The 21,058-nt window shown below is 42.2% G+C and overlaps 2 protein-coding genes across 2 annotated transcripts in view; both read right to left on the bottom strand.

The window, feature by feature from the left end:
• The window catches only part of LOC135226908 (probable E3 ubiquitin-protein ligase HERC1), a 46,540-nt gene extending 33,700 nt beyond the window's left edge, over nucleotides 1–12,840 (bottom strand). Inside the window, exon 1 of the mRNA XM_064266592.1 lies at nucleotides 12,665–12,840. Within this exon, the coding sequence (XP_064122662.1) occupies nucleotides 12,665–12,840 (176 nt within the window). The remainder of the gene's footprint in view (nucleotides 1–12,664) is intronic.
• The window catches only part of LOC135226952 (probable E3 ubiquitin-protein ligase HERC1), a 448,279-nt gene that overhangs the window by 134,171 nt on the left and 293,050 nt on the right, over nucleotides 1–21,058 (bottom strand). The window lies entirely within an intron of this gene.

Genomic DNA, 21,058 nt, shown 5'->3' with positions numbered 1-21,058 from the left:
TTAATAATGAAAAAAAGCTTGCCAGAAGTGAAGAACAATCAGAAGATACCATATGAAAAACTGTGCTCATGATATTGAGCTAGTCTGGCAAAAAGTCTATATGGCAAAGGGATATCCATGCACCAACACTAATATGAACACAAAACTTAAATACATACTGTCAGTAATAAGCTTGATACCGAGTGATCATCATGACAAAAATCAAATGGTAAAATAAAAAAAAAAGCTAGATATGTAACAAAACCACCAATTAAATGCTGGAATTTTGTCAGATTTTTAAACCCACAGCCAAAGATGATTGACAATGTTAGAAGACATCTGTGATCAGTTTACACCTGAAAGAGCCTCGTTATATTCTATCTTTTCTGGGCTCAGCTCGTGTCGCTGCGCGAAATATCCTTTAATCTATTATTTCTAGGGTAAATGTACTAACACATACCAGAGAATAAATAAATAAGAAAAAGGTCAGTATAACTGACTCGCTCACTCTCCCAGAGAGTGTCGGTATGAACACTATGGCGAGTGAGACCACTACCACGAGCCAAATGCCAATAGAATTCTCCCACTACAAAATCCCCCAAGAGGAGCCGACCCACAGAGTGGGCAGCACCTACTACTACTACTCCATCCCATGCTGCCGACTGCTGCGCCTCTGGTGGCCATCCTTTTCAGTTAGCGCACACGAGACACACGTGCCATTTTCTTCTCTGTGTTTTTGTGCCCTTTCCTTTGGATTTTATTACCATGGAGCGTGCAGCCATCGCAGCAGCTAAGTTAAGTACTCAATGTTTATTGCTAATTGGTTTTTTCCGGCCCTGAGCACGTATTTGCCGTTTTTTAGGTATAAATACGGTCTCTAGGTCGGAAGCATGGCAGCATGGTTCTGCCTCGTGTGGGTCCGTTCTGGGTGCGCCCATACCCAGAACTTCCCCTGGCTTTTGTACGCTCTATTTTTATTATCCGCTTTGTTTAGGGGGGGTAAGGTCTACACGGTTTTGTCATGCATGCATGTCTTTTACCTTATGTAGGCTCTTCCATCCAGGACCCTAAGCCACGGCTATTAGTATCGGCCTCGGCTAGCTTTGAGTGGTAGACTTGCCTTCGGGTTAGTCGTACACTCCGGGATTTTTTCTCCTACTATTTTGTTTTCTTTCTTTCATTTTGTTATTCATTTTGTATATTTATGTGATATTGTTAGGTTAGTTAGGCGTCTGGCTCGCTTAGCCTAGTCATGGCCCATTGGGCCTCTATGTTACCGCTTTTCAGCTCGGTTGCTTCCCAATAGCATCTCTCTGATCATTGGTTGTGGTCCTAGGCTTAGTTGTTGTTCTTATCGCCCTGTGGTCACTATGTGATCACGAGGCAGCCAGACGCCTGCCCAGTCACCTTGCCCCCCTCCCGCTCTTCCATAGGGTCGGGGGGGGTGGTGGTTAGGCCTGCCCATGCTCGCTCTGCATACCCGCAGCACGTCCTCCCTCCTCTCCCCCCGGCGGAGGGGGGGGGGTAGAGGGACGGGACAGATCCAGACTGGACTCGACCTCTCCGGCTTCTCGGTCCCGGTCGGATGGTAAGCTGGGGGGGACTGGCCTTTCCCCCCCCCTCTCCGTACTACTCCGTCGCTCCGTTAATAGCCACCCGAGTCTGTATGCCCCTTGCTCTTCCCATCTACTAGGGTCCTTTACAAACCGGAGACCTGGCATCCAGCGGAAAGGTGCTAGTCCTACCCCACGGGTGGACCGGTACATACAGTCGGTCCCCTTCTAACCTCTCCGTTTCACTGAGCTATACACTCCGCCACGCACTGGACTTAGTCCGGTACGTTCGAGCTTTTAGGTTTAAGTTCTATTATGTTAAAACTATTAAGTTTATCTTAAGTACCTTAAACCATTCCCCCACCCCCTCCCTTCATGTTTCACCGGATACCTCCGGGGTTTTTATTTTAGCCTATTTCAGCGGCGATTAAGGGAGGGGCTATGCCCAAATTTTTCCGAGCTCCGGCATGCAACGGAGTTCTTCTCCTTTTTATTTAGCCTGTAAGTGATGTTCTTTTAAGATACTCATGTGTCTTTCCACTTACAGACCACCAACTGTGAGCATCCGGGATGCGCCGCCACACTTCAGGACCCATGTGGACACGAAGTTTGCCGGGTCCATGCTCCATGCGCGACTCCGCACGGGGACTGGGGCCAGCCAGGTCTGGTACCAGGAGAGTTGTACCATATGTTACGATCTGGTGAGCCAGCTTTTAGACGGGGTAAGTATACCATCTCCGGTAGCTGGTCCTCATCTGTTTTAGTGCTTAAGTTTTACATCAATCACTCTAACTTAAGGTAAATTCAAGGGGCCTTATAGCCCCTATAATTTTAAGTTATACTTTAAGTTAGTTTAGTTTTAAGTTATTCTTAAAATCTAATCAATACCCTCTCTTCCAGGGCGCCGGCAGTGAGGGATACCACACAATGGCAACCCTGCGGGCCTGGGTCGGCGGTTTCGGGAAAAACGCCGCCAAGGGTAGCCCTACTCCTGGAGAAAAGGTTGGCGGTACTAATCTTCCCCGGAGGCAAGGCGACAGGGATACGTCGATCCAGTAGAGGCTGCCCCGACTATTGCCTTTATCCAGCAACAGCTGGCTGCCTCATTGACTGACCACCGGCCAGGACATCTCCTCGGAAGTCGCGACGTTGGATATCAATGTAGAACCTATGGTAGGTGTAGACGACCTGTTGGTCGAGGTAGGTAATGTGGACACCCAAGGGATACCCTTGGGTGCAACTGTTTCTTCTACTCCTGCAACCTCTCCATCCTTCCAAGGCTTTACGGGTGACGAACTATATACTCCTCCTGACGCTTCAGTTAGACCCAAGGTCAAGGGTCAAGCAGTGAAATTCTTGACAAAGACGTCGTCGTCGTCTAAGAAGACGGCTTCGGCGTCATCTTCCTCTCGTAAGTCTCCGGCTAGGAATCCCAGAGCAGAGAGACCTAAAGCTTCTGGGTCCGGCTCTAAGTCCCCGAGGAGTAAATCCTCCAGAGAGAGATCTCACACTCCGGCAGAGTCGTCAGTTCCGCTACCTTTGGTTCCAATTCAGAGCCACCCCTCCACCTCCGCAGCAGCTCCGGACTTTGGACTCCAATGCTGGTCTGTTACAACAGGTGGGCGACCTGGTTGGGTCTCTGAAAAGTAGCATGGAACAAATGATCTCTCGGTTGTCGGATAGGATTACTTCCCAAGACAGCATTATAGCCGGACTGAGCCAAGCTCCTCTAGCCTCTCCTCCACCTTTCAATACAGGTGGAGCCCAGCTTCCCCCGTATGACTCTCTACCTCCGTTCTCAATGAACAACCCTTGGAGAGTAGCGTCATACGCCCCCTTCCAAGACGGACTCATTTCTATCCCGGAATGTGGAACTCGGAGGATCGAGGACTTCGAGTTCTACCCGGAAGACCTTCAGCCTCCGTTCATCGGCTACGCAAGGCTCACGCCTCAGCCATGACTTGGATGATAAAGTTCCAAAGGAGACAGTCCTCTATTCACGTGACCAGGCTCAGAGAGAATGGCTCAGGTGTCTTAGAGGACATGGATTGTTCCAATACGAAAATCCAACCTTTCAAGAGTCCGTTTACGATCTTTACGATGGATGAGAGTACCCGGCTCCCTTTCCTGACAAAGATCGCGACGTCTACCATTCCAGCGGCCAGAAGGGGGACCCCATGCCTCAACTGAAGGAAGCAGATCCTACATCTTTGTTACTTCCTTCAGCCGGAGAATTCTGGAAGACTTACCTAACACCTTCTCAGCTGGCAAACTCAAACCGGACATGCTATGGAGCAGTTTGGTAGTTTGGTGAAAAGTTACCTAGGCTTCCAGATAGCCTTATTCAGGCTGAATTTGACGCCGAATCACGGTTAGCCAGATCTATTAATTCCATGGCTATGACCGAGGTGGCTACCATAGCCTATGGTCTCAGAACCGCTCTTCAAACTTATGACCAAATCTCTGACTCAAACGGTACAGTCAGATATGTTTGAGTTTGCCACTGCTAGGACGAATTGTAGGAAAGCATGTCCTACAAGAAGCAACTATTCGGCACGAGCCGAATAGGTTACTTGCGTCGAGCATCTGGGGAGCAGACTCTTCCCAGAAGCGATGGTGAAGGAGGTTCAAATCAGAGGCTACGAGGTTGAACCAGAGCCTTAAGGACCGTTGGGGTCTTACGGCCAAGAGGCGGCAAGATCAAGCAGCTAGAGGTAAGGGTCAAGGAAACCCAGACGTTTCCAGCCCTATCAGAAAAAAGCAGCAGCCAACCTTTTCTCAGCAAGTTCCGGCTGTTCCTTAGTGCAAACAGCCCAACCTTCCACCTCAAAGGCTCAATCACAGCCTATTTATGTTATCTCCCCTCAGCCTCAGCCCTCCACCTCTTACGCCCTCTCTCCAGCTTACAATCAATCCTTCGAGAGTCAAGCTTCACAGAAGTATGACCGCTCGGGTAAGGGATAGGCAGAGGTAAGCGATCCTTTCGTGGGAGAGGATCGGGAGGTCCCTTTAATAGGGGAAAAAACACATTTCAGAGGAGGCCGGGGAGGCTACCAGAACCAATGAGGAATTTCAGGTAGGAGGGAGGCTGTTTCACTTTCGCCACCGGTGGAACTTCAGCAAGTGGGCTCACAGCATTGTGTCAAAAGGCCTGGGTTGGAGCTGGTTAACGAACCCACCTCCATCCAGACCTTTCCGCCAACTTCCTTCCAAGGAACTGACGGAGTATGCGGAGGATCTCCTTCAGAAAGGAGTATAGCGAGAGTCAAAAGGTTAAAATTTCAAGGACGCTTGTTCAGCGTGCCAAAGAAAGGCTCACAAAAAAGAAGGGTAATCTTAGACTTGTCCCGCTTAAACTTAGCCATTCGCTGCGACAAGTTCAAGATGCTCACGATCTCGCAGGTACGGACCTTACTTCCCCGTGGGGGCCGTCACCACCTCTATCGATCTTACAGACGCTTACTATCATATCCCTATTGCAAGACACTTCCGTCCGTATCTGGGCTTCAAGATAGGAGACCAGACATTCTCCTTCAAGGTAGTTCCTTTCGGGCTCAACGTAGCACCCAGGGTGTTTACGAAGCTGGCGGAAGTAGTAAGTTTCAACAACTCTGAGCGCAGGGATTATGGTAGTAGCGTATCTCGACGATTGGTGATCTGGGCATCAACAGTAGGAGGGAATGCAACAGAGCAACACTGAAAGTGATTCAGTTCCTGGAATATCTAGGCTTCAAGATAAACAGGACCAAGTCAAGACTCACTCCAGAGTCAAACTTTCAGTGGCTAGGCATTCAATGGAATCTATCCTCCCATACTCTGTCGATTCCATCATCCAAGAGGAAGGAAATAGCGAAGTCAGTCAAGCAATTTCTGAGTCACAAAACTGGCGTCAAGAAGGTCTCAGGAAAGGATCCTGGGTTCTCTCCAGTTTGCATCAGTGACGAACATCCTAATGAAAGCCAAACTGAAAGACTTAACCAGAATCTGGCGCTCACGAGCAAATGTTCAGGTCCAGGGGACAAATTGTCCTCAGTCCCTCTGATTCTAAAGAATCGACTCCGGCCGTGGGCGAAAGTCAAGAACTTGTCGGTGTCAGTGCCTCTTCAGTTTCCTCCACCAGGGTTCACCATCCACACAGACACTTCATTAAGCGGTTGGGGAGGATATTCCCAGTTCAAGAGGTCCAAGGAACGTGGTCACCTCAGTTCCGTCAGTTCCATATAAACGTACTGGAGGCAATGGCAGTGTTCTTGACTCTAAAAAGGTTACGTCCGCCAAAGTACTCCCACATAAAGCTAGTCCTGGACAGCGCAGTGGTAGTACATTGTGTAAACAGAGGAGGCTCCAAGTCACGTCATCTAAATCATGTCATGGTAGCCATCTTCTCCCTGGCGGACAAGTTCAGTTGGCATCTCTCCTCCACTCATATAGCTGGAGTGAGAAACGTCATAGCAGATGCTCTATCCCGATTCAGTACCTCTAGAGTCGGAATGGTCACTGGACAACAGTTCGTTCCAATGGATTCTTCAGAGAGTTCCAGGTCTACAGGTGGATCTCTTCGCATCTCAAGCGAACCACAAACTCCCGTGTTATGTGGCCCCCAACCTGGACCCTCTGGCCTATGCCACGGACGCCCTGGCTCTAGACGGAACAACTGGGAGAAGATTTATGTCTTTCCTCCAGTGAATCTTCTGTTGAAATTTTTAAACAAACTCAGGACGTTCAAGGGTCAAGTGGCTCTAGTAGCCCCAGACTGGCCGAAGAGCAATTGGTACCCTCTCATTCTAGAACTGGGTCTTCGCCCTCTTCGGATCCCCAATCCCAGGCTCTCCCAGTCAGTACAAACGAAGACTGTGTTCGCTTCCTCAGGGATTCTCAAAACCCTAACTTTATGGATTTCATGAAGTTTGCAGCGAAAAGGGATGCGAATATTGACCCTCAGAATATTCTCTTCTTGGAATCCGATAAAAGAGATTCAACTTTGAGACAGTATGATGCTGCTGTCAAAAAGTTAGCAACCTTCCTGAAAGAATCAGATATTAGGATCATGACAATCAATTCAGCTATATCCTTTTTCAGATCCTTATTTGAAAAAGGCTTAGCAGCTAGCACAATTACGACAAACAAGTCAGCCTTGAAAAAGATTTTTCAATTTGGGTTCAACATAGACTTGACAGATTCCTACTTCTTGTCTATTCCCAAGGGTGTGCTAGACTTAAGACCTTACTGTAAGGCCTACGTCAGTATCATGGTCTTAAACGTTTTATGGTGTTCTAAAGCTGGCTTCAGAAACCAATAATGACACATGCTCGTTTATAATGCTCTTAAGAAAAAACCCTGTTTTTATTAAGCTTGGCCTCAGGAGCTAGAATTTCAGAACTGTCAGCTTTATCCAGAGATCCGGATCATATTCAGTTCCTTCCCACAGGGGAAGTGCTACTCTCTCCGGAACGTAGCTTTATAGCTAAGAATGAAGATCCTTTGATGAGGTGGGAACCATGGAAGGTACTACCCCTTCCACAAGATGTATCTCTTTGCCCAGTTTCAGCCTTACGAGCCTTTCTATCTAGGACCTCCTCATCCTCATCGGGTCCTCTCTTTAAGAGAGAAAAAGGTGGCACTTTATCTATTAAAGGCATCAGGCAACAAATCCTGTACTTCATTAAACAAGCCAATCCTGACTCTTTCCCAAAAGCACATGATGTCAGGGCAGTAGCCACCTCAATTAACTATTTCCAACATATGAACTTCGATGAGTTGAAAAAGGTATACTGGATGGAAATCGCCGACAGTGTTTCAAACGTCATTACTTAAAGTCCTTGGAAGCTCTGAAATTTCAGCAGTAGCAGCGGGGAACATAGTTTCTCCTGACTCTCACTAATCCTTATTAGAAGATCCAGTCCTCCTTTCTACCTGCCTCGCCCAACAGTTTGTCTATTCCTGCCTTGTTCATTTACGGTCACCTTGTGTCTTAGCTGCTTTTATGATGATGTAGTGTGTCCCTTATTTTTTTGCTAGGGACACTCACATTTGATGATGGTTATTGATCTCGTGGATGTCATCTCCTTATTTTTATGCTAGAGATACATCTTATTATAATGATTACGGGTTTTGTATATTAAGTCATATACATTCCTTTATATTTTATTATTGTTGATTTGTTTTATTCAACTTTTGTGTTAATTGCTTTAGAATGTTTTGATACATTGCTTTACACAGATACCATTTTTGTACATATATGATTACCATTTCTCCTGTATATATGTATATTACCTTAAGTTAAGAAATATTATTAGAATTAAGTATAAAAATTAAAGTAATATTTCTATTTTGTATCACTGTGTATATGTATCTTTATTAGCAATTATATTGATTTATTTTTATTTTATATCTTTTATTTGAGACCTTTTTATATTTTGTTAAATTTCTTTACAATCTTGTGCTATTTCTCTGGTACGATTTCGCGCAGCGACACGAGCTGAGCCCAGAAAAGGGATTTTGACGTAAGGAAAAATCTTATTTCTGGGCGATTGGCTCGTGTCGCCAGCGAAATCCCGCCCTACCCATCCCATCGCCAAGATTGTCTGCTAACTTCAGGATGGCCACCAGAGGCGCAGCAGTCGGCAGCATGGGATGGAGTAGTAGTAGTAGGTGCTGCCCACTCTGTGGGTCGGCTCTCCTCTTGGGGGATTTTGTAGTGGGAGAATTCTATTGGCATTTGGCTCGTGGTAGTGGTCTCACTCGCCATAGTGTTCATACCGACACTCTCTGGGAGAGTGAGCGAGTCAGTTATACTGACCTTTTTCTTTATTTATTTATTCTCTGGTATGTGTTAGTACATTTACCCTAGAAATAATAGATTAAAGGATATTTCGCTGGCGACACGAGCCAATCGCCCAGAAATAGATTTTTCCTTACGTCAAAATCCCTTTTCCATGCCCAAACTTACTATACATTCAATATTTACAAAATGAAATCTGACCACAATCATGCATGTTCTAAAATCCTATGTTAGATCACAACTAGGATGATATGTAAATAAATATGACAGGTTAATACAAAACTGTGCCAAAAGAATAAAAAAAAATAAATTACATGAAGTGATGCTAAACATTCCCTCTCTGAGGCCTTATAAATAATAAAAATTCTGAAGTCCTACTACACTGATATCTGTAGCAGATAAGAATATAAAAAAATCTAATTGCCTGTATCCACTAATGACTACCATTATAATGAACAACACTCACAAAATAACAAACATGTTCTGTACTTGTAAAACAAACACATCACTTTACAAAGGTTTTCTTTCAGGTGTGTCAACTCCCTTTCCAGACATACTAAAAAAAGGGAAATCCATTTTGCCATCTGCACTCGAGGGTTCTCAAGTTTTGTTTAAATATTGTGCAAGCTCTGTGGAGTTGGGAGGTGGGCAATTACCTTCTAAAATGTGATTTGTTTGCACCACAAAATATCAGCTTTGTCTCAAAAATGGCATTCGTTTTACGACTGCCTTAGTAGCTACATTCAAAAGGAGAAATCGTGCTGTATTTTGAGAATGACTCTTGGGGACTTGGATACTATAAAGGTGAACTGACAACCAGAATGAATTATTTCTTTTACACAGCACTGTCTTGTACATGTTAGTACAGTAGTTAAAAACAATTGGTTCTTTCCCTTTCTACAAGCTATGGTCTTATGAATATATATGTAAATCCTAATAGTTCTTACAGGGCAAAAGAGGTCCTCCCTTTTTCCGGGCTGAACAGGCATGGATGAAGTAAAGAATAAAGGCAAAGAATTAGGTTGGGAGAACATTTTCCGCACGTCTGTCAAAAACCAGGAACATAAGGCAGGCTAATACTCTCACAGTTCATTGTGGTTACAGAGGGCATTAACTTGAAGCAAGGGCTCTTAAAAATGTCTTCAGAGTAAGATTTCTTAGATGAGCATCCTCTGGGGTTTCATAACTAAACAATATTTCTAAATGGGGCCACAGTCCTGGGTGTGGCTTCTCAAAAGGTTGGCACATATGAAGGCTTACAGGAGGGGACCCCCAGGTAGAAACCCCTGCTCTATGAATGACTGACCTCTGGGGGTTAAAGTATTACTTCACTACTAGCAGGACAGAGGCAGTGTGTCTCAATCACACCATTTCTGTGCTCCACTTGGTCTTGTATACCTGGCTACAGAGTGCATGCTTAGGCAGGAGATAACCTTGGCAACCTGACACGAAACACTGCTCCTGGTGAAGCACTGCTGGACAGCCTTTATGCAAGAAGATTGAGGTGGCTGAGATTCTGGTGTATCTCTGAATGTGATGCTGATGGAGGAGCTTCTTCCAGTCTGGGAGCGCTCTTAGGAGGTCTACCAGATGGATGAGAAGATACAGGCACCAGGAATACTGTGGCCAAAGTGAGGGTCATGTGGACCTTGCTGGACTGTTACAGTTTGTCCAACACTGCCATGATAAGATAGGTGGCTGTGCATGCATCTACAGACTGTCCCACGGAACATAAAAGCAATGCTTGCCCACGCTGTTTGCCATTATAGATTTCACCTCTCTGTCAAGGGCAAGAATCGTCTCTTGAGTTCCTTGTACATATATGACACAGATAGATAGGTTCTGCTACAATAGGGAAAATGATAATCTTATTTCAAAGATTTTTGGGGAGGTCTACAACCTTTGCTTAAGAAAAGGCAAAGAGGAGTCCTCACAGTCACATGACAGGATTTATTAACTAGACCTCCTCCTGGCCTCAAAATAATACTCCCAGAATAAGACTGTGCAGGGTTCCTTCTACTAAGGGACTGGTGTGAGAGGGAGTCAAGCTGCAAAGTGATTTTATGGTGGCTCTGGTTATGGTGGTATCTAACCTCTCAGCAACTGCTATAACCATCTGGGTGGGAAAGGTTACAATCATAATGCCAGCTCTCCTTAGGCCCTCAGTATCAGAAGCCGAGAGGAACCTGGACAGACTTCTCAGAACAGTTTTTCTCTTCTTCAAGATGCTGTTGTAAGAGTACAAGCTACTGTCCAGATATTTAGTCTAGAAGCTTGTCCCAAATAAATAAAGTGCCTCTGAGGCTTGCTAAATTCTCTCAGCTAACTACAATATCAATGAGCAGCCTACTTACTTACTCCTACCAGTTTATAGTAGCAAGCATATCCCTTAATTAGCCAAAAGAAAATCCAGAGTTATCATGGGCTTATTTACTCCAGCTGTACAGTCTTCACCCTTCTTCCTTTCCTCTAAAAGTCCAAGACAGAATCCATCACTACAACTATCAAAGTTTGAACCTCAAGGATGGCTCTTTGGGGTTAGGGCATTTGTTGGGTTCAACGAGATGCAATAAGAGATTTCTGTAGTTATTCTACATGTGCTAGAGGATACTTTGCCATAGAGAGGGATCTTCAAATCATTATCTTCCACATCCATGAAAACCTGAAGCTCCACAAGGTTCTCCCATAAAGTGTTACTGCTTAGGAGCCAAAATCAAATATGATTTTAAGGTGATGCAAGAACAAGATTTGACTTGTATAGGAAAGCAGATGATGAATGAAGTCTTCTCTAAACAGAACAAGTGCTAGATAAATTTGAACCCAATGGAGGGTGTTCTATAACCGAGTCTTTGTGAGCTATAGCAGCCCCTACTACATCAGAAGAGAAAGCTCCTATACCAACCTTCCCAGAAAGCTGAATAATTCTCTGAGACAGAAATGAGATCAGATAGCTTGTAAATAGTACCAATATTGATGTATTTGTGCTCAAACTGTGATGGGTGATCCAGCAACATATGGCACCAAGTATTTCTGTGTTGATACAAAAGTAATTCTAGGTTGATGACATGGAGGAAAAGAAATAGCATTGATTTAGGCAAGTGCTCCACCAACTGTTGGATTGGTATGCATATGAGCACTAGTAAGGATAACAAATCCACTACAGGAAGTGAGCAACACACTACACTCATAAACTATGGCTTCATAAGCATACAAAGAAGCGTTAACATACCGAACTTGGCACACATTCCATATAATAAAACTAAAGGATATGGCTAAAGAATCTAACTCCCTTTTAACTGTGCAAAAGAAACACTGTTGGGTGATAAACCTTCCTGAAGAGCAGTAAGAAGCTGGGAACAGCCTACAGTTTGAGGACTGTTACTGAAACACCATTACCAGTTCCTTGCTTATTTTCTAATTAAAGAACATCCAAGACCAAGGTATTGCTAGGACATATATTTTTGGTTTTTAATTTTTCCAAAAGCATTTTAGAGCTAACTGGCTTTCAACATATCTTTAAAAATCTATTTCGTGATTTTGAGCATTACCAAGAATTGGAAAATCACAATCAGAATTGGCCTACAGAATTGAAAAGCTTCTGAGCAAAGCATAATCTTTCATATAGGATGACAAACATCATCAGATCAATGTTATCACAAAAAGCCTGCCATACTGAAAAGAAATGATTCCAATGAACATTACTGATTGCATGTGTCAGATATATATTAATGAAGTGGCACGTAAAAATGGCTCCTACTTTCGATGTAACTAATGAAATGAAAGGATGTGGCCTGAGCATCTGGAAAATCCTTATGAGCTTATCATAATAAAAGCAACCAGCATAGCTTCTGAAAGAGCCTTTTCTTCTGCAGGCTAGTACTTTGTTTCAAAAATTCATTCTGGCTTATCCTCAAAACATCACATGCTCTATGCTTTTTAAGATTATAATTCACCAGTGCTAAACATTCACTGATTCTCTAATTATAGCAAATACAAATGTGTATAATTTTTTTTGCTGCACAACAAAGATTCTTCCAACTTACTTCTATTTCATAGTATCCATTTATATATCATTATCATAAAAATTAGTAGTGATGCATCTATTCTTGCTTTGCATACAAAATAAAACATTGGTAACTAAAAACTGGTGACAAAAACCCAGTTAAACCAATGACTAATAAATCCCTGTAGGTAATTTACCAGTAAAGATATCAGTAACTTGTCCTGAAATTTTAAGCAATTTTAGGGGAACAATAATTGCTAAAATTCTCTGAATCTCACATGTAAATATGATAAGTGCAGCATATGTGAGAAATGTGAGCACTGAGGGGGTAGTAATGGATGAACTGACCTAATAGGATACTGATGAGTGAGATGTGCAAAGTGATTTAGCAGAATGGTAGCATTCATGAAATCCCATTTACTATCTGCACACACTGATTGCTCCCTTGAGTAACTATAGCAAGTAGTGTAAGTGATAAAGTCATTGGGCAAACTCTCCAAAAGCCTATGCAGCCTCACTTCCATTTGCTTATACAAACAAGTAAAAAGGTAGCTTTTTAACCCCGATATTCTGGATGTCCTGAAATTCCTAGAGACTGAATCAGAAGCTTGTGAGGGAGGGGAGGGTTAGAGATGAAACAGAAAGGGTTAAAGCAGGGGATAACAAGCACTTACCCAAGTTTTTGCTGTTTATGACCCTTCCCATAATTAAATATGTTGCCACTGGGACTAGGATCAGTAATTAGAGACCTCACATGGCATACCTGGGCTAAACCCGGATACCTACAGGTAACATACAAAAAACCATGGTCTCTCTAAGCTGCCCATAAAACGTAAAAAAATGCCTAATAAATCACTTTAAAGAGATTGCAAACTACTAAATTATATCAAAACCAGATTAACATGATTCTGTCACCGAAGTTTCATGAAGATAAAGTTAGTATAATACCTTGACCGCATTAATCATAAATAGGTACATTAAGTAACGATTATGTAACACGCCAAGCAGACCACAACCGACATACATCTCAAAGGAAAACTGAAATTCACTAACTACATGAATATGTAAAATGTTCTTGTGGACTGCAATTACTGGTAATTAATATGAACATAAAATGAGAACCGAAGTAGATTATCAAGGAAAGGTCAGTGAACTTCCTTTGGAAAAATAATAATGAGCTACTCAACAATCCATTATAATTTCAATTTAAATACAACCCAAAACTAGTAAAAAAAAAAATGCTTATCAGAGGTTAAAAAAAATTACAATAAAAATCACCAAGATACCTACCAAGAAGTGCAAATAACTGGTACTAAAACCCTTATCTACCAGACTCATATCATACATAAATGAGGAAAAAAAAAATTGAAGGGTAAAATAAGCTGAAACAGCAAAAGAGTAAAAGTCTATGAAGGAAAACCTAGAACTGGTAAAGTTCTAGAAACCAAAATTGACTTGTCTAGATACCAGCAGACACACTTGGAATGGTTGTTTTCTGCTAATAACAGGACCTTGGAGCCTACCCGTACAGGCAACGAGCAGACTATTTTTTTCAGCATGTCTAGAAAAGGAGTGGACATACCTGACGGTCACCATAAAGTGATGGGTTTCTGCTGAAGTAACAAATTTGTAACTACCAAGAGTGAATATAAGTAGACAAAATACGCAACCAACCAATAAACTTCAGCAAAATCAAATTAACAGGCCTCTACTCTACAACTAAAAACACTGCTCAAATCCTGACAAAAGATATTTTAAGGTATTATCTGGTATTCTTTGTACATGTCCATTCTTTTGAAAATTTGTCTATGCCCTCTAAAACTGAAATTTCCAAGAAAAAATCTGCCTATGATGTGAGATGGACAAACATACAAAAGGTAGTGCTATCTATCTTTCTATCTTATAAGTACAGTAATAAAGAATGGCATGCATATAAGCAAGAAGTGGAGTTAAATTAAATTCCACAGAATTGCAACAAATTATAAGCTAAAACAATCTAAATAAAGGAACTGAGGATCAACACATGACCAAACAGTAGTAAAGAAAGCCTTTACACAGCTTATTAATCACTTAAAAATCTTTCAAATCCCCTACATTTACGATTGGCAGCGAGAAGTTTCTACCATCAGGATGATGTCCAGAAATTCAATGCTAAAAGCAGTTTACAAAAAAAAGTTGAAGAAGAGTGTATACAGTATTGATAAAAATTAAATGTCTTGAAATTCATAGAAGATAAAAGCAAATGTGAAAGCAGACATTTAAACACAAAAAAAGGTATTTTGAAAAAGGAAAAATCTATTTCTGGGGGAAGACCTGTGTCGCCCAGTGAAATGTCCCTATAGCACTCATTTCTAGGTATAAATAAATGCTAAATATACAAAAGAAAAAAGCCATATGGAATGCCAGAGTTACTACCTCCTGCTCGCTCACCCTCATAGGGTGTCGGTATAGCACAGGGGCGAGTGGAAACCACTATCACAGTCTCAGATGCTTTGCCAATTAGATGTCTCCTCTCTCAAAATCCCCCTCTAGAGAGGTGCCGTTACAACGTCTACCTTCCGCTCGCTACTACTACCTCTACAGTAAAAATATAAAATGTCAGAAATTAATGAAGAATTAAACAAAGATTGGGATAACATTTTCGTAAGTGATGACATAAGGGTAAATACGGAGATATTATATAAAATATTGAGAAAATAGTGGAAAAATATATACCGAAGAAGAAAAGTAAAACATATTCATGCATACCAAGAGACAGAAGGATCTTGTTCCAGAAAATCAGAAAGTGGAAAAAAGGTCTTGCAAAAGAAAAAAATGCATGGAAAGTTATAGAACTAAAAAGTAAGATAGAAAATGCAGAACAAAAGATTCTACAATCAAAAGAAAATGAAAAACGGGACTTGGAAGAAAAACCCTATTAAATATCAAGCAAAACCCCAAACTATTATACTCATATGCGAAGAAGATGAATAAAAAAAGAATAGAAATAGGCCCTCTGAGAATTGAAGGGAGATTAACGAATGGAAAAAAAGGAAATTTGCAATTTCAAATACTGGCCAGAACGATATTAAGAGAGAATTCACCCCTAGAATAGATAATGAAGATAATGATATAGAAGTAAGGGAAGAAAATAGTGAATATTTAGCTGACATAGAAATTAATGAAGCTGATATTGTGCAGGCAATTAATGAAATTAAAAATGGAGCTGCTGCAGGGCCGGATGGAGTCCCTGCTATTTTGTTAAAGAAAGTAGTTCATTCTATTGCAAAGCCACTTGCAATATTATTAAGACAAAAGTGTAGATACAGGCAAGATTTATGATGAGCACAAATTAGCATATATCATCCCTACTTTCAAAAGTGGATCAAGACTAGAGGCAAGTAATTATAGGGCCTGTGAGTCTAACATCACATATTATGAAAGTGTATGAAAGGGTAATGAAGAAAAATATTATGAAACATTTAATAAAAAAATAATTTATTTAATATAGGACAACACGGTTCGTACCCGGAAAAAGTACACAAACCCAACTGTTAGTCCACCGTGAGAACATATTCAAAAATATGAAAAGCGGAAATGAAACAGATGTGGTTTATCTAGACTTTGCAAAAGCTTTTGACAAAGTAGACCATAATATATTAGCAAAGAAAATTAGAAAACACAATATCGTGAGATAAAGTAGGAAGATGGTTAAAAGAATTTTTACACAACAGAAAACAGATAGTTATTGCAAACGATGAGAAATCGGATGAAACCAAGGTAATATCCGGTGTGCCACAAGGTACGGTGCTAGCTGCAATATTGTTTGTTATTATGATTGAAGACATAGACAGTAATGTTAAGGATTCTGGTAGTGAGTAGTTTCGCTGATGACACAAGAATAAGTAGAGAAATTACTTGTGATGAAGATAGGACGCTCTACAAAGAGACCTTAACAAAGTATATGATTGGGCAGAGGTAAATAGGATTGTATTTAACTCTGATAAATTTGAATCAATAAATTATGGAGACGAGAAGGAAAGCTATATGCATATAGGGGACCTAATAATGAGGAAAATCACAAATAAGGAAGCAGTTAAAGACCTTGGTGTGATGATGAATAGGACATGTTATGCAATGATCAAATAGCAATTCTGTTGGCAAAATGTAAAGCAAAAATGGGAATGTTGTTACGGCACTTCAAAACAAGAAAAGCTGAACACCATGATTATGCTTTATAAAACATATGTTCGTAGTCCACTTGAATATTGCAATATGATATGGTACCCACACTATCAAAAGGATATTGCACAAATAGAGAGTGTACAAAGGTCCTTTACAGCTAGAATAGAAGAAGTTAAGGACCTAGACTACTGGGAAAGACTACAATCCTTTAAAATTATATAGTCTAGAAAGGAGAAGAGAACGCTACATGATAATTCAGGCATGGAAACAGATAGAAGGAATAACAGAAAATATCATGGAACTAAAAATATCAGAAAGAGCAAGCAGAGGTAGATTAATAGTGCCCAAAACATACCAGGAAAAATAAGGAAAGCACACAGGACATTAATCCACTACGCACCAGCATCGATAAGCAGCGTCTATTCAATGTGCCAGCTCATCTGAGGAATATATCAGGAGTGAGCGTAGATGTGTCTAAGAATAAGCTCGACAAATATCTAAACTGCATCCCAGACCATCCAAGATTGGAAGATGCAAAATATACCGGAAGATGTACTAGCAACTCTCTGGTAGACATTAGAGGCGCCTCACACTGAGGGACCTGGGGCAACCCGAACGAACTGTAAGGTCTGTAAGGTAAGGTCTGCCAAGAACCCTCATTCCTGAAATACGCACCCAAGCTTGGGCCAGCTAAAGGGTGGGGAAAAGGAAAAAGAGAAGGATGGGTTCACTGGGCAACACAAGTCTTCCCCAAGAAATAGATTTTTCCTTTGTCAAAATCCCTTTTCTGGGCTCAACCTGAGTCGGCCAGTGAAATAGTAACAGAGAATTGGCCATACAAGCTTGGAAATAAAATGTAAACAAAAATTTTATATGAAAGGAAAATAAAAATTCCTTAAAATTATTGTTTTAATAACCAAGGTAAGGATAACAAATTACAAATTGTAAAAAGCACCTAATATGACCAAATCCACACTATCACAATGGAAAATGCAACAGGTAATGAACATGGAAACAAACATATTAATGAACTATGTACATGTACAGGAGTGGATTGATGAGCAATCCAGTTCGGAACAAAAGGCAGAAAGGCAGGGATTACAAGCAAGGCAGGTAGGTGAGAGTGAGTACCAAAAGATAACTAAAAGCAAAATAAAAAATTACAGATTTAGAATGACATAACTAGGCCGTATCAGGGGAGACAATGTTCTCTGCAGCCACTGCCGAATATTTAAGGGCCTCTAGAGTTTTCAGATAGTGGCGTTTAAATACTGTCGGGGATTTCCAACCCGTATATTTTTTAAGATCCTCGAAGTTCATATGATGAAAATAATTAACTGAGGTAGCCACTGCCCGGATATCATGGACATGAGGGACTGAATCTGGATTGGCTTGTTTAATAAAATAAAGAATTTGTTTTTTGGCTGATGGCCTTCAAGGAAATGGTTCCACCTTTCTCTCTAATAAAAAGAGGACCTGAAGACTTTTTAAAAGTTCTGCCCAGATAAGATTTTAATGTAATAATAAGACATAGTGATGGGTCCTGTGGAAGAGGGACAATCTTCCATGGAGACCACCTGTTTTGTGGGTCTTCATTCTTTGCTAAGAATTTCCGATCTGGAGAGAGCAGAACTTCTCCTGACGGAAGGAAATCAATATGATTTGGTTCTCTAGAGAGAGCCAACAGTTCAGATATTCTGGCGCGTGAGGCCAGACTCATTAAAAATAATGTTTTCCTGAAAAGGGTTACATATGAGCATGATTCGTTATCAGTATCTGAAGCCAACCTGAGTACGTCATTTAAAAACCAGGAGACCGTGTGATGGCGGTCTACTGGTCTCACATGAGCACATGCTCTAGGGATAGACGAGAAGTACAAATCTGTTAAATCAATATTAAAGCCAAACTGAAATATCTTCCTCAAGGCAGATTTAGTTGTAGTAATGGTACTAGCAGCTAGGCCTTTTTCGAACAGAGTTCTACAAAATGAAATTGTCAGCTTCGTAGTCATCTTTTGGACATCTGATTCGTTTAGAAAGATGGCTAGTTTCCTTACTGCCGAATCATACTGCCTGAGTGTTGATTCTCTTTTGTCTGACTCCACGAACAGGGTGTTTAGTGGGTCAATACTAGCATCCTTCTGTGCCGCAAACTTCATGAAGTCCATAAAGTTAGGGCATTCAGAATTCTTGAGGAAGCTGACACAGTCCGAGTTTGTACTATTTGAGTCAGTTTTGGGTTGGGAATCCGTCTGGGACGGAGTTGCAACTCTAGTAGAAGAGGAAACCAATTGCTCTTCGGCCAGTTGGGAGCTACCAAAGCTATCTGTCCTCTGAAAGATCTGAGTTTGTGTAGAACTTTCAGCAAGAGGTTTATTGGCAGAAATAGGTAAATCATCTGCCAATTGTTCCAGTCTATGGACATCGCATCTGTGGTGTGAGCCAGAGGATCCAGATTGGGAGCCACATAACACGGAAGTTTGTGATTGGACTCCGTGGCGAACAGGTCTACCTGAAGCCCTGGGATTTGTTGGCAAATCCAATTGAATGATTTTGTGTCCAAGGACCACTCCAACTCCAGCGGAGTTGTCCTGGACAGTGAGTCCGCGATGACATTCCGTACTCCTGCCAGGTGATTGGCTGACAGGTGCCAATGATGTTTCATTGCCAACGAAAAAATTGCAATCATCACATGATTTATTTGGCTTGACTTGGAGCCTCCTCTGTTTATGCAATAAACTATCACTGCGCTGTCCGAGACTAGTCTGATATGGATGTTCCTGGCCGGAGCTAGTCGTTTCAGGGTCAGAAAAATGGCCATTGCCTCTAGTACGTTGATGTGGAACTGGCGGAATGTTGTCGACCATGTTCCTTGAACCTTCTTGTACTGAGAGTAGCCCCCCCATCCGCTCAGAGAGGCGTCCGTGTGGACTATCAGAGACGGCGAGGGAAATTGTAGTGGCACTGATTTGGAAAGACTCCGGACTTCCATCCATGGGCGGAGTCTTTTCCTTAGTATTGGCGGAATCAAGGAGATTTTGTCTCTGAACTTGTTGTTGGCTCTTTTCCGCCATAACTGATTCATATCCTTCAGTCTGGCTTTCAACAGAACATCTGTTATTGAAGCAAACTGAAGTGAACCTAAGATTCTCTCTTGGGTACGACGAGAAGCCTGTTTGTTCTTGAGGAATTGTCTTGTAGCTTTTGCTATCTCTCTGCACTTCTTTGGCGGAAGAGATAGTTTGTGTGTGGTTAGGTCCCATTGAATTCCCAACCATTGAAAGCGATACACCAGAATGAGACAGGACTTTTCCTTGTTTATCTGGAAACCTAGGTAGTCTAGGAATTTTATTACTTTGGCTGTTGCCTTGCGACATTCCTCGTCGTTGGCCAGTCGTCTAGGTAAGCTACTAACATCACCCCCTGAGCTCTTAGTTCCTACACTACTGTCTCTCCTAGTTTGGTGAATATTCTGGGCACTATGTTGAGCCTGAATGGCATGACTCTGAACGAGTAAGCTTGTTTTCCTAGTTTGAATCCTAGGTATGGAGAGAAGTTTCTTGCTATCGGTACATGACAGTAAGCGTCTGTAAGATCGATAGAGGTGGTCATGACCCCACAGGGAAGTAAGGTCCACACCTGTGAGACGGTTAGCATGCGGAACTTGTCGCATTGAATGTATGAGTTGAGATGGGACAAGTCCAGAATCACTCTTCGTTTGTCCGAGTCCTTCTTCGGTATACTGAACAAACGTCCTTGAAATTTCAGGTGACTGACTTTCTTTATTGCCTTATTTTGAAGAAGGTCTTTGGCATAGTCTAGAAGGTCTGTCGTTGGAATCTGATGGAAACTGACTGGTAGACCTTTCGATACAATACTGTGGGTCCACGTACTGAAGGTCCAATGGTTCCGGGAGAGGTACAGTCTCCCGCCTACCTGCAGAGACTCATTGACTGGTTGAGGTCTTACTTCCTCTGCCTCCTCTGAAGCCTCTGCCTCTTGAGAGAACTCTAGAGCCAGCTCTCTGCCGGTAAGCACCTCTTGCTCTGCTTCCCCTTGTGTGCCTATTATAGCCTTGAAACACCCCCTGTGTTTCAAAGGAGGCGTTGAAGGCTGGGGAAGTCACAAGGGCAGCCAAACTCGAGGGCTGTTGAGTCGGTTGACTCTGCAGCAGAACAAACTGCTGTTGTGGTTGTGCGTTAGATGTCGAAGGCTTATTCATTTGGGAGACAGGAACTGCCTGTACCACTGCTTGAGGCTGAAAGGTCTGGAAAGGCTGATACTTCCTAGGCCTCTTCTTACTTTTGGTTTGTGGTCCGGGGGTCTCGAACTTCCTTTTGAAGGGAAGTCCCTAGCGGACACGAAGGTTCTGGTTAACTCTAGCCACCTCACTGAGGACGCTGTTAACCACATCCTCAGGAAAGAGGTTGGCCCCTCAGATCGATGCTTTTATGAGCTTGTTAGGCTCATGCCTGATGGTGGCATTAGCAAAGACATGCTTCCTGCAGGCTCGTCTAGCCACTATGAAATCATACAGGTCCGATTGATAAGCCTGCAGCAGCGACTTTGTCAGGACCTG

Source organism: Macrobrachium nipponense, chromosome 15 (genome assembly GCF_015104395.2).
Source record: "Macrobrachium nipponense isolate FS-2020 chromosome 15, ASM1510439v2, whole genome shotgun sequence".
NCBI lineage: Eukaryota > Metazoa > Arthropoda > Malacostraca > Decapoda > Palaemonidae > Macrobrachium > Macrobrachium nipponense.
Note: the sequence above shows the minus strand (reverse complement) of the source record. Positions and strands in the feature narration are given on the sequence as shown.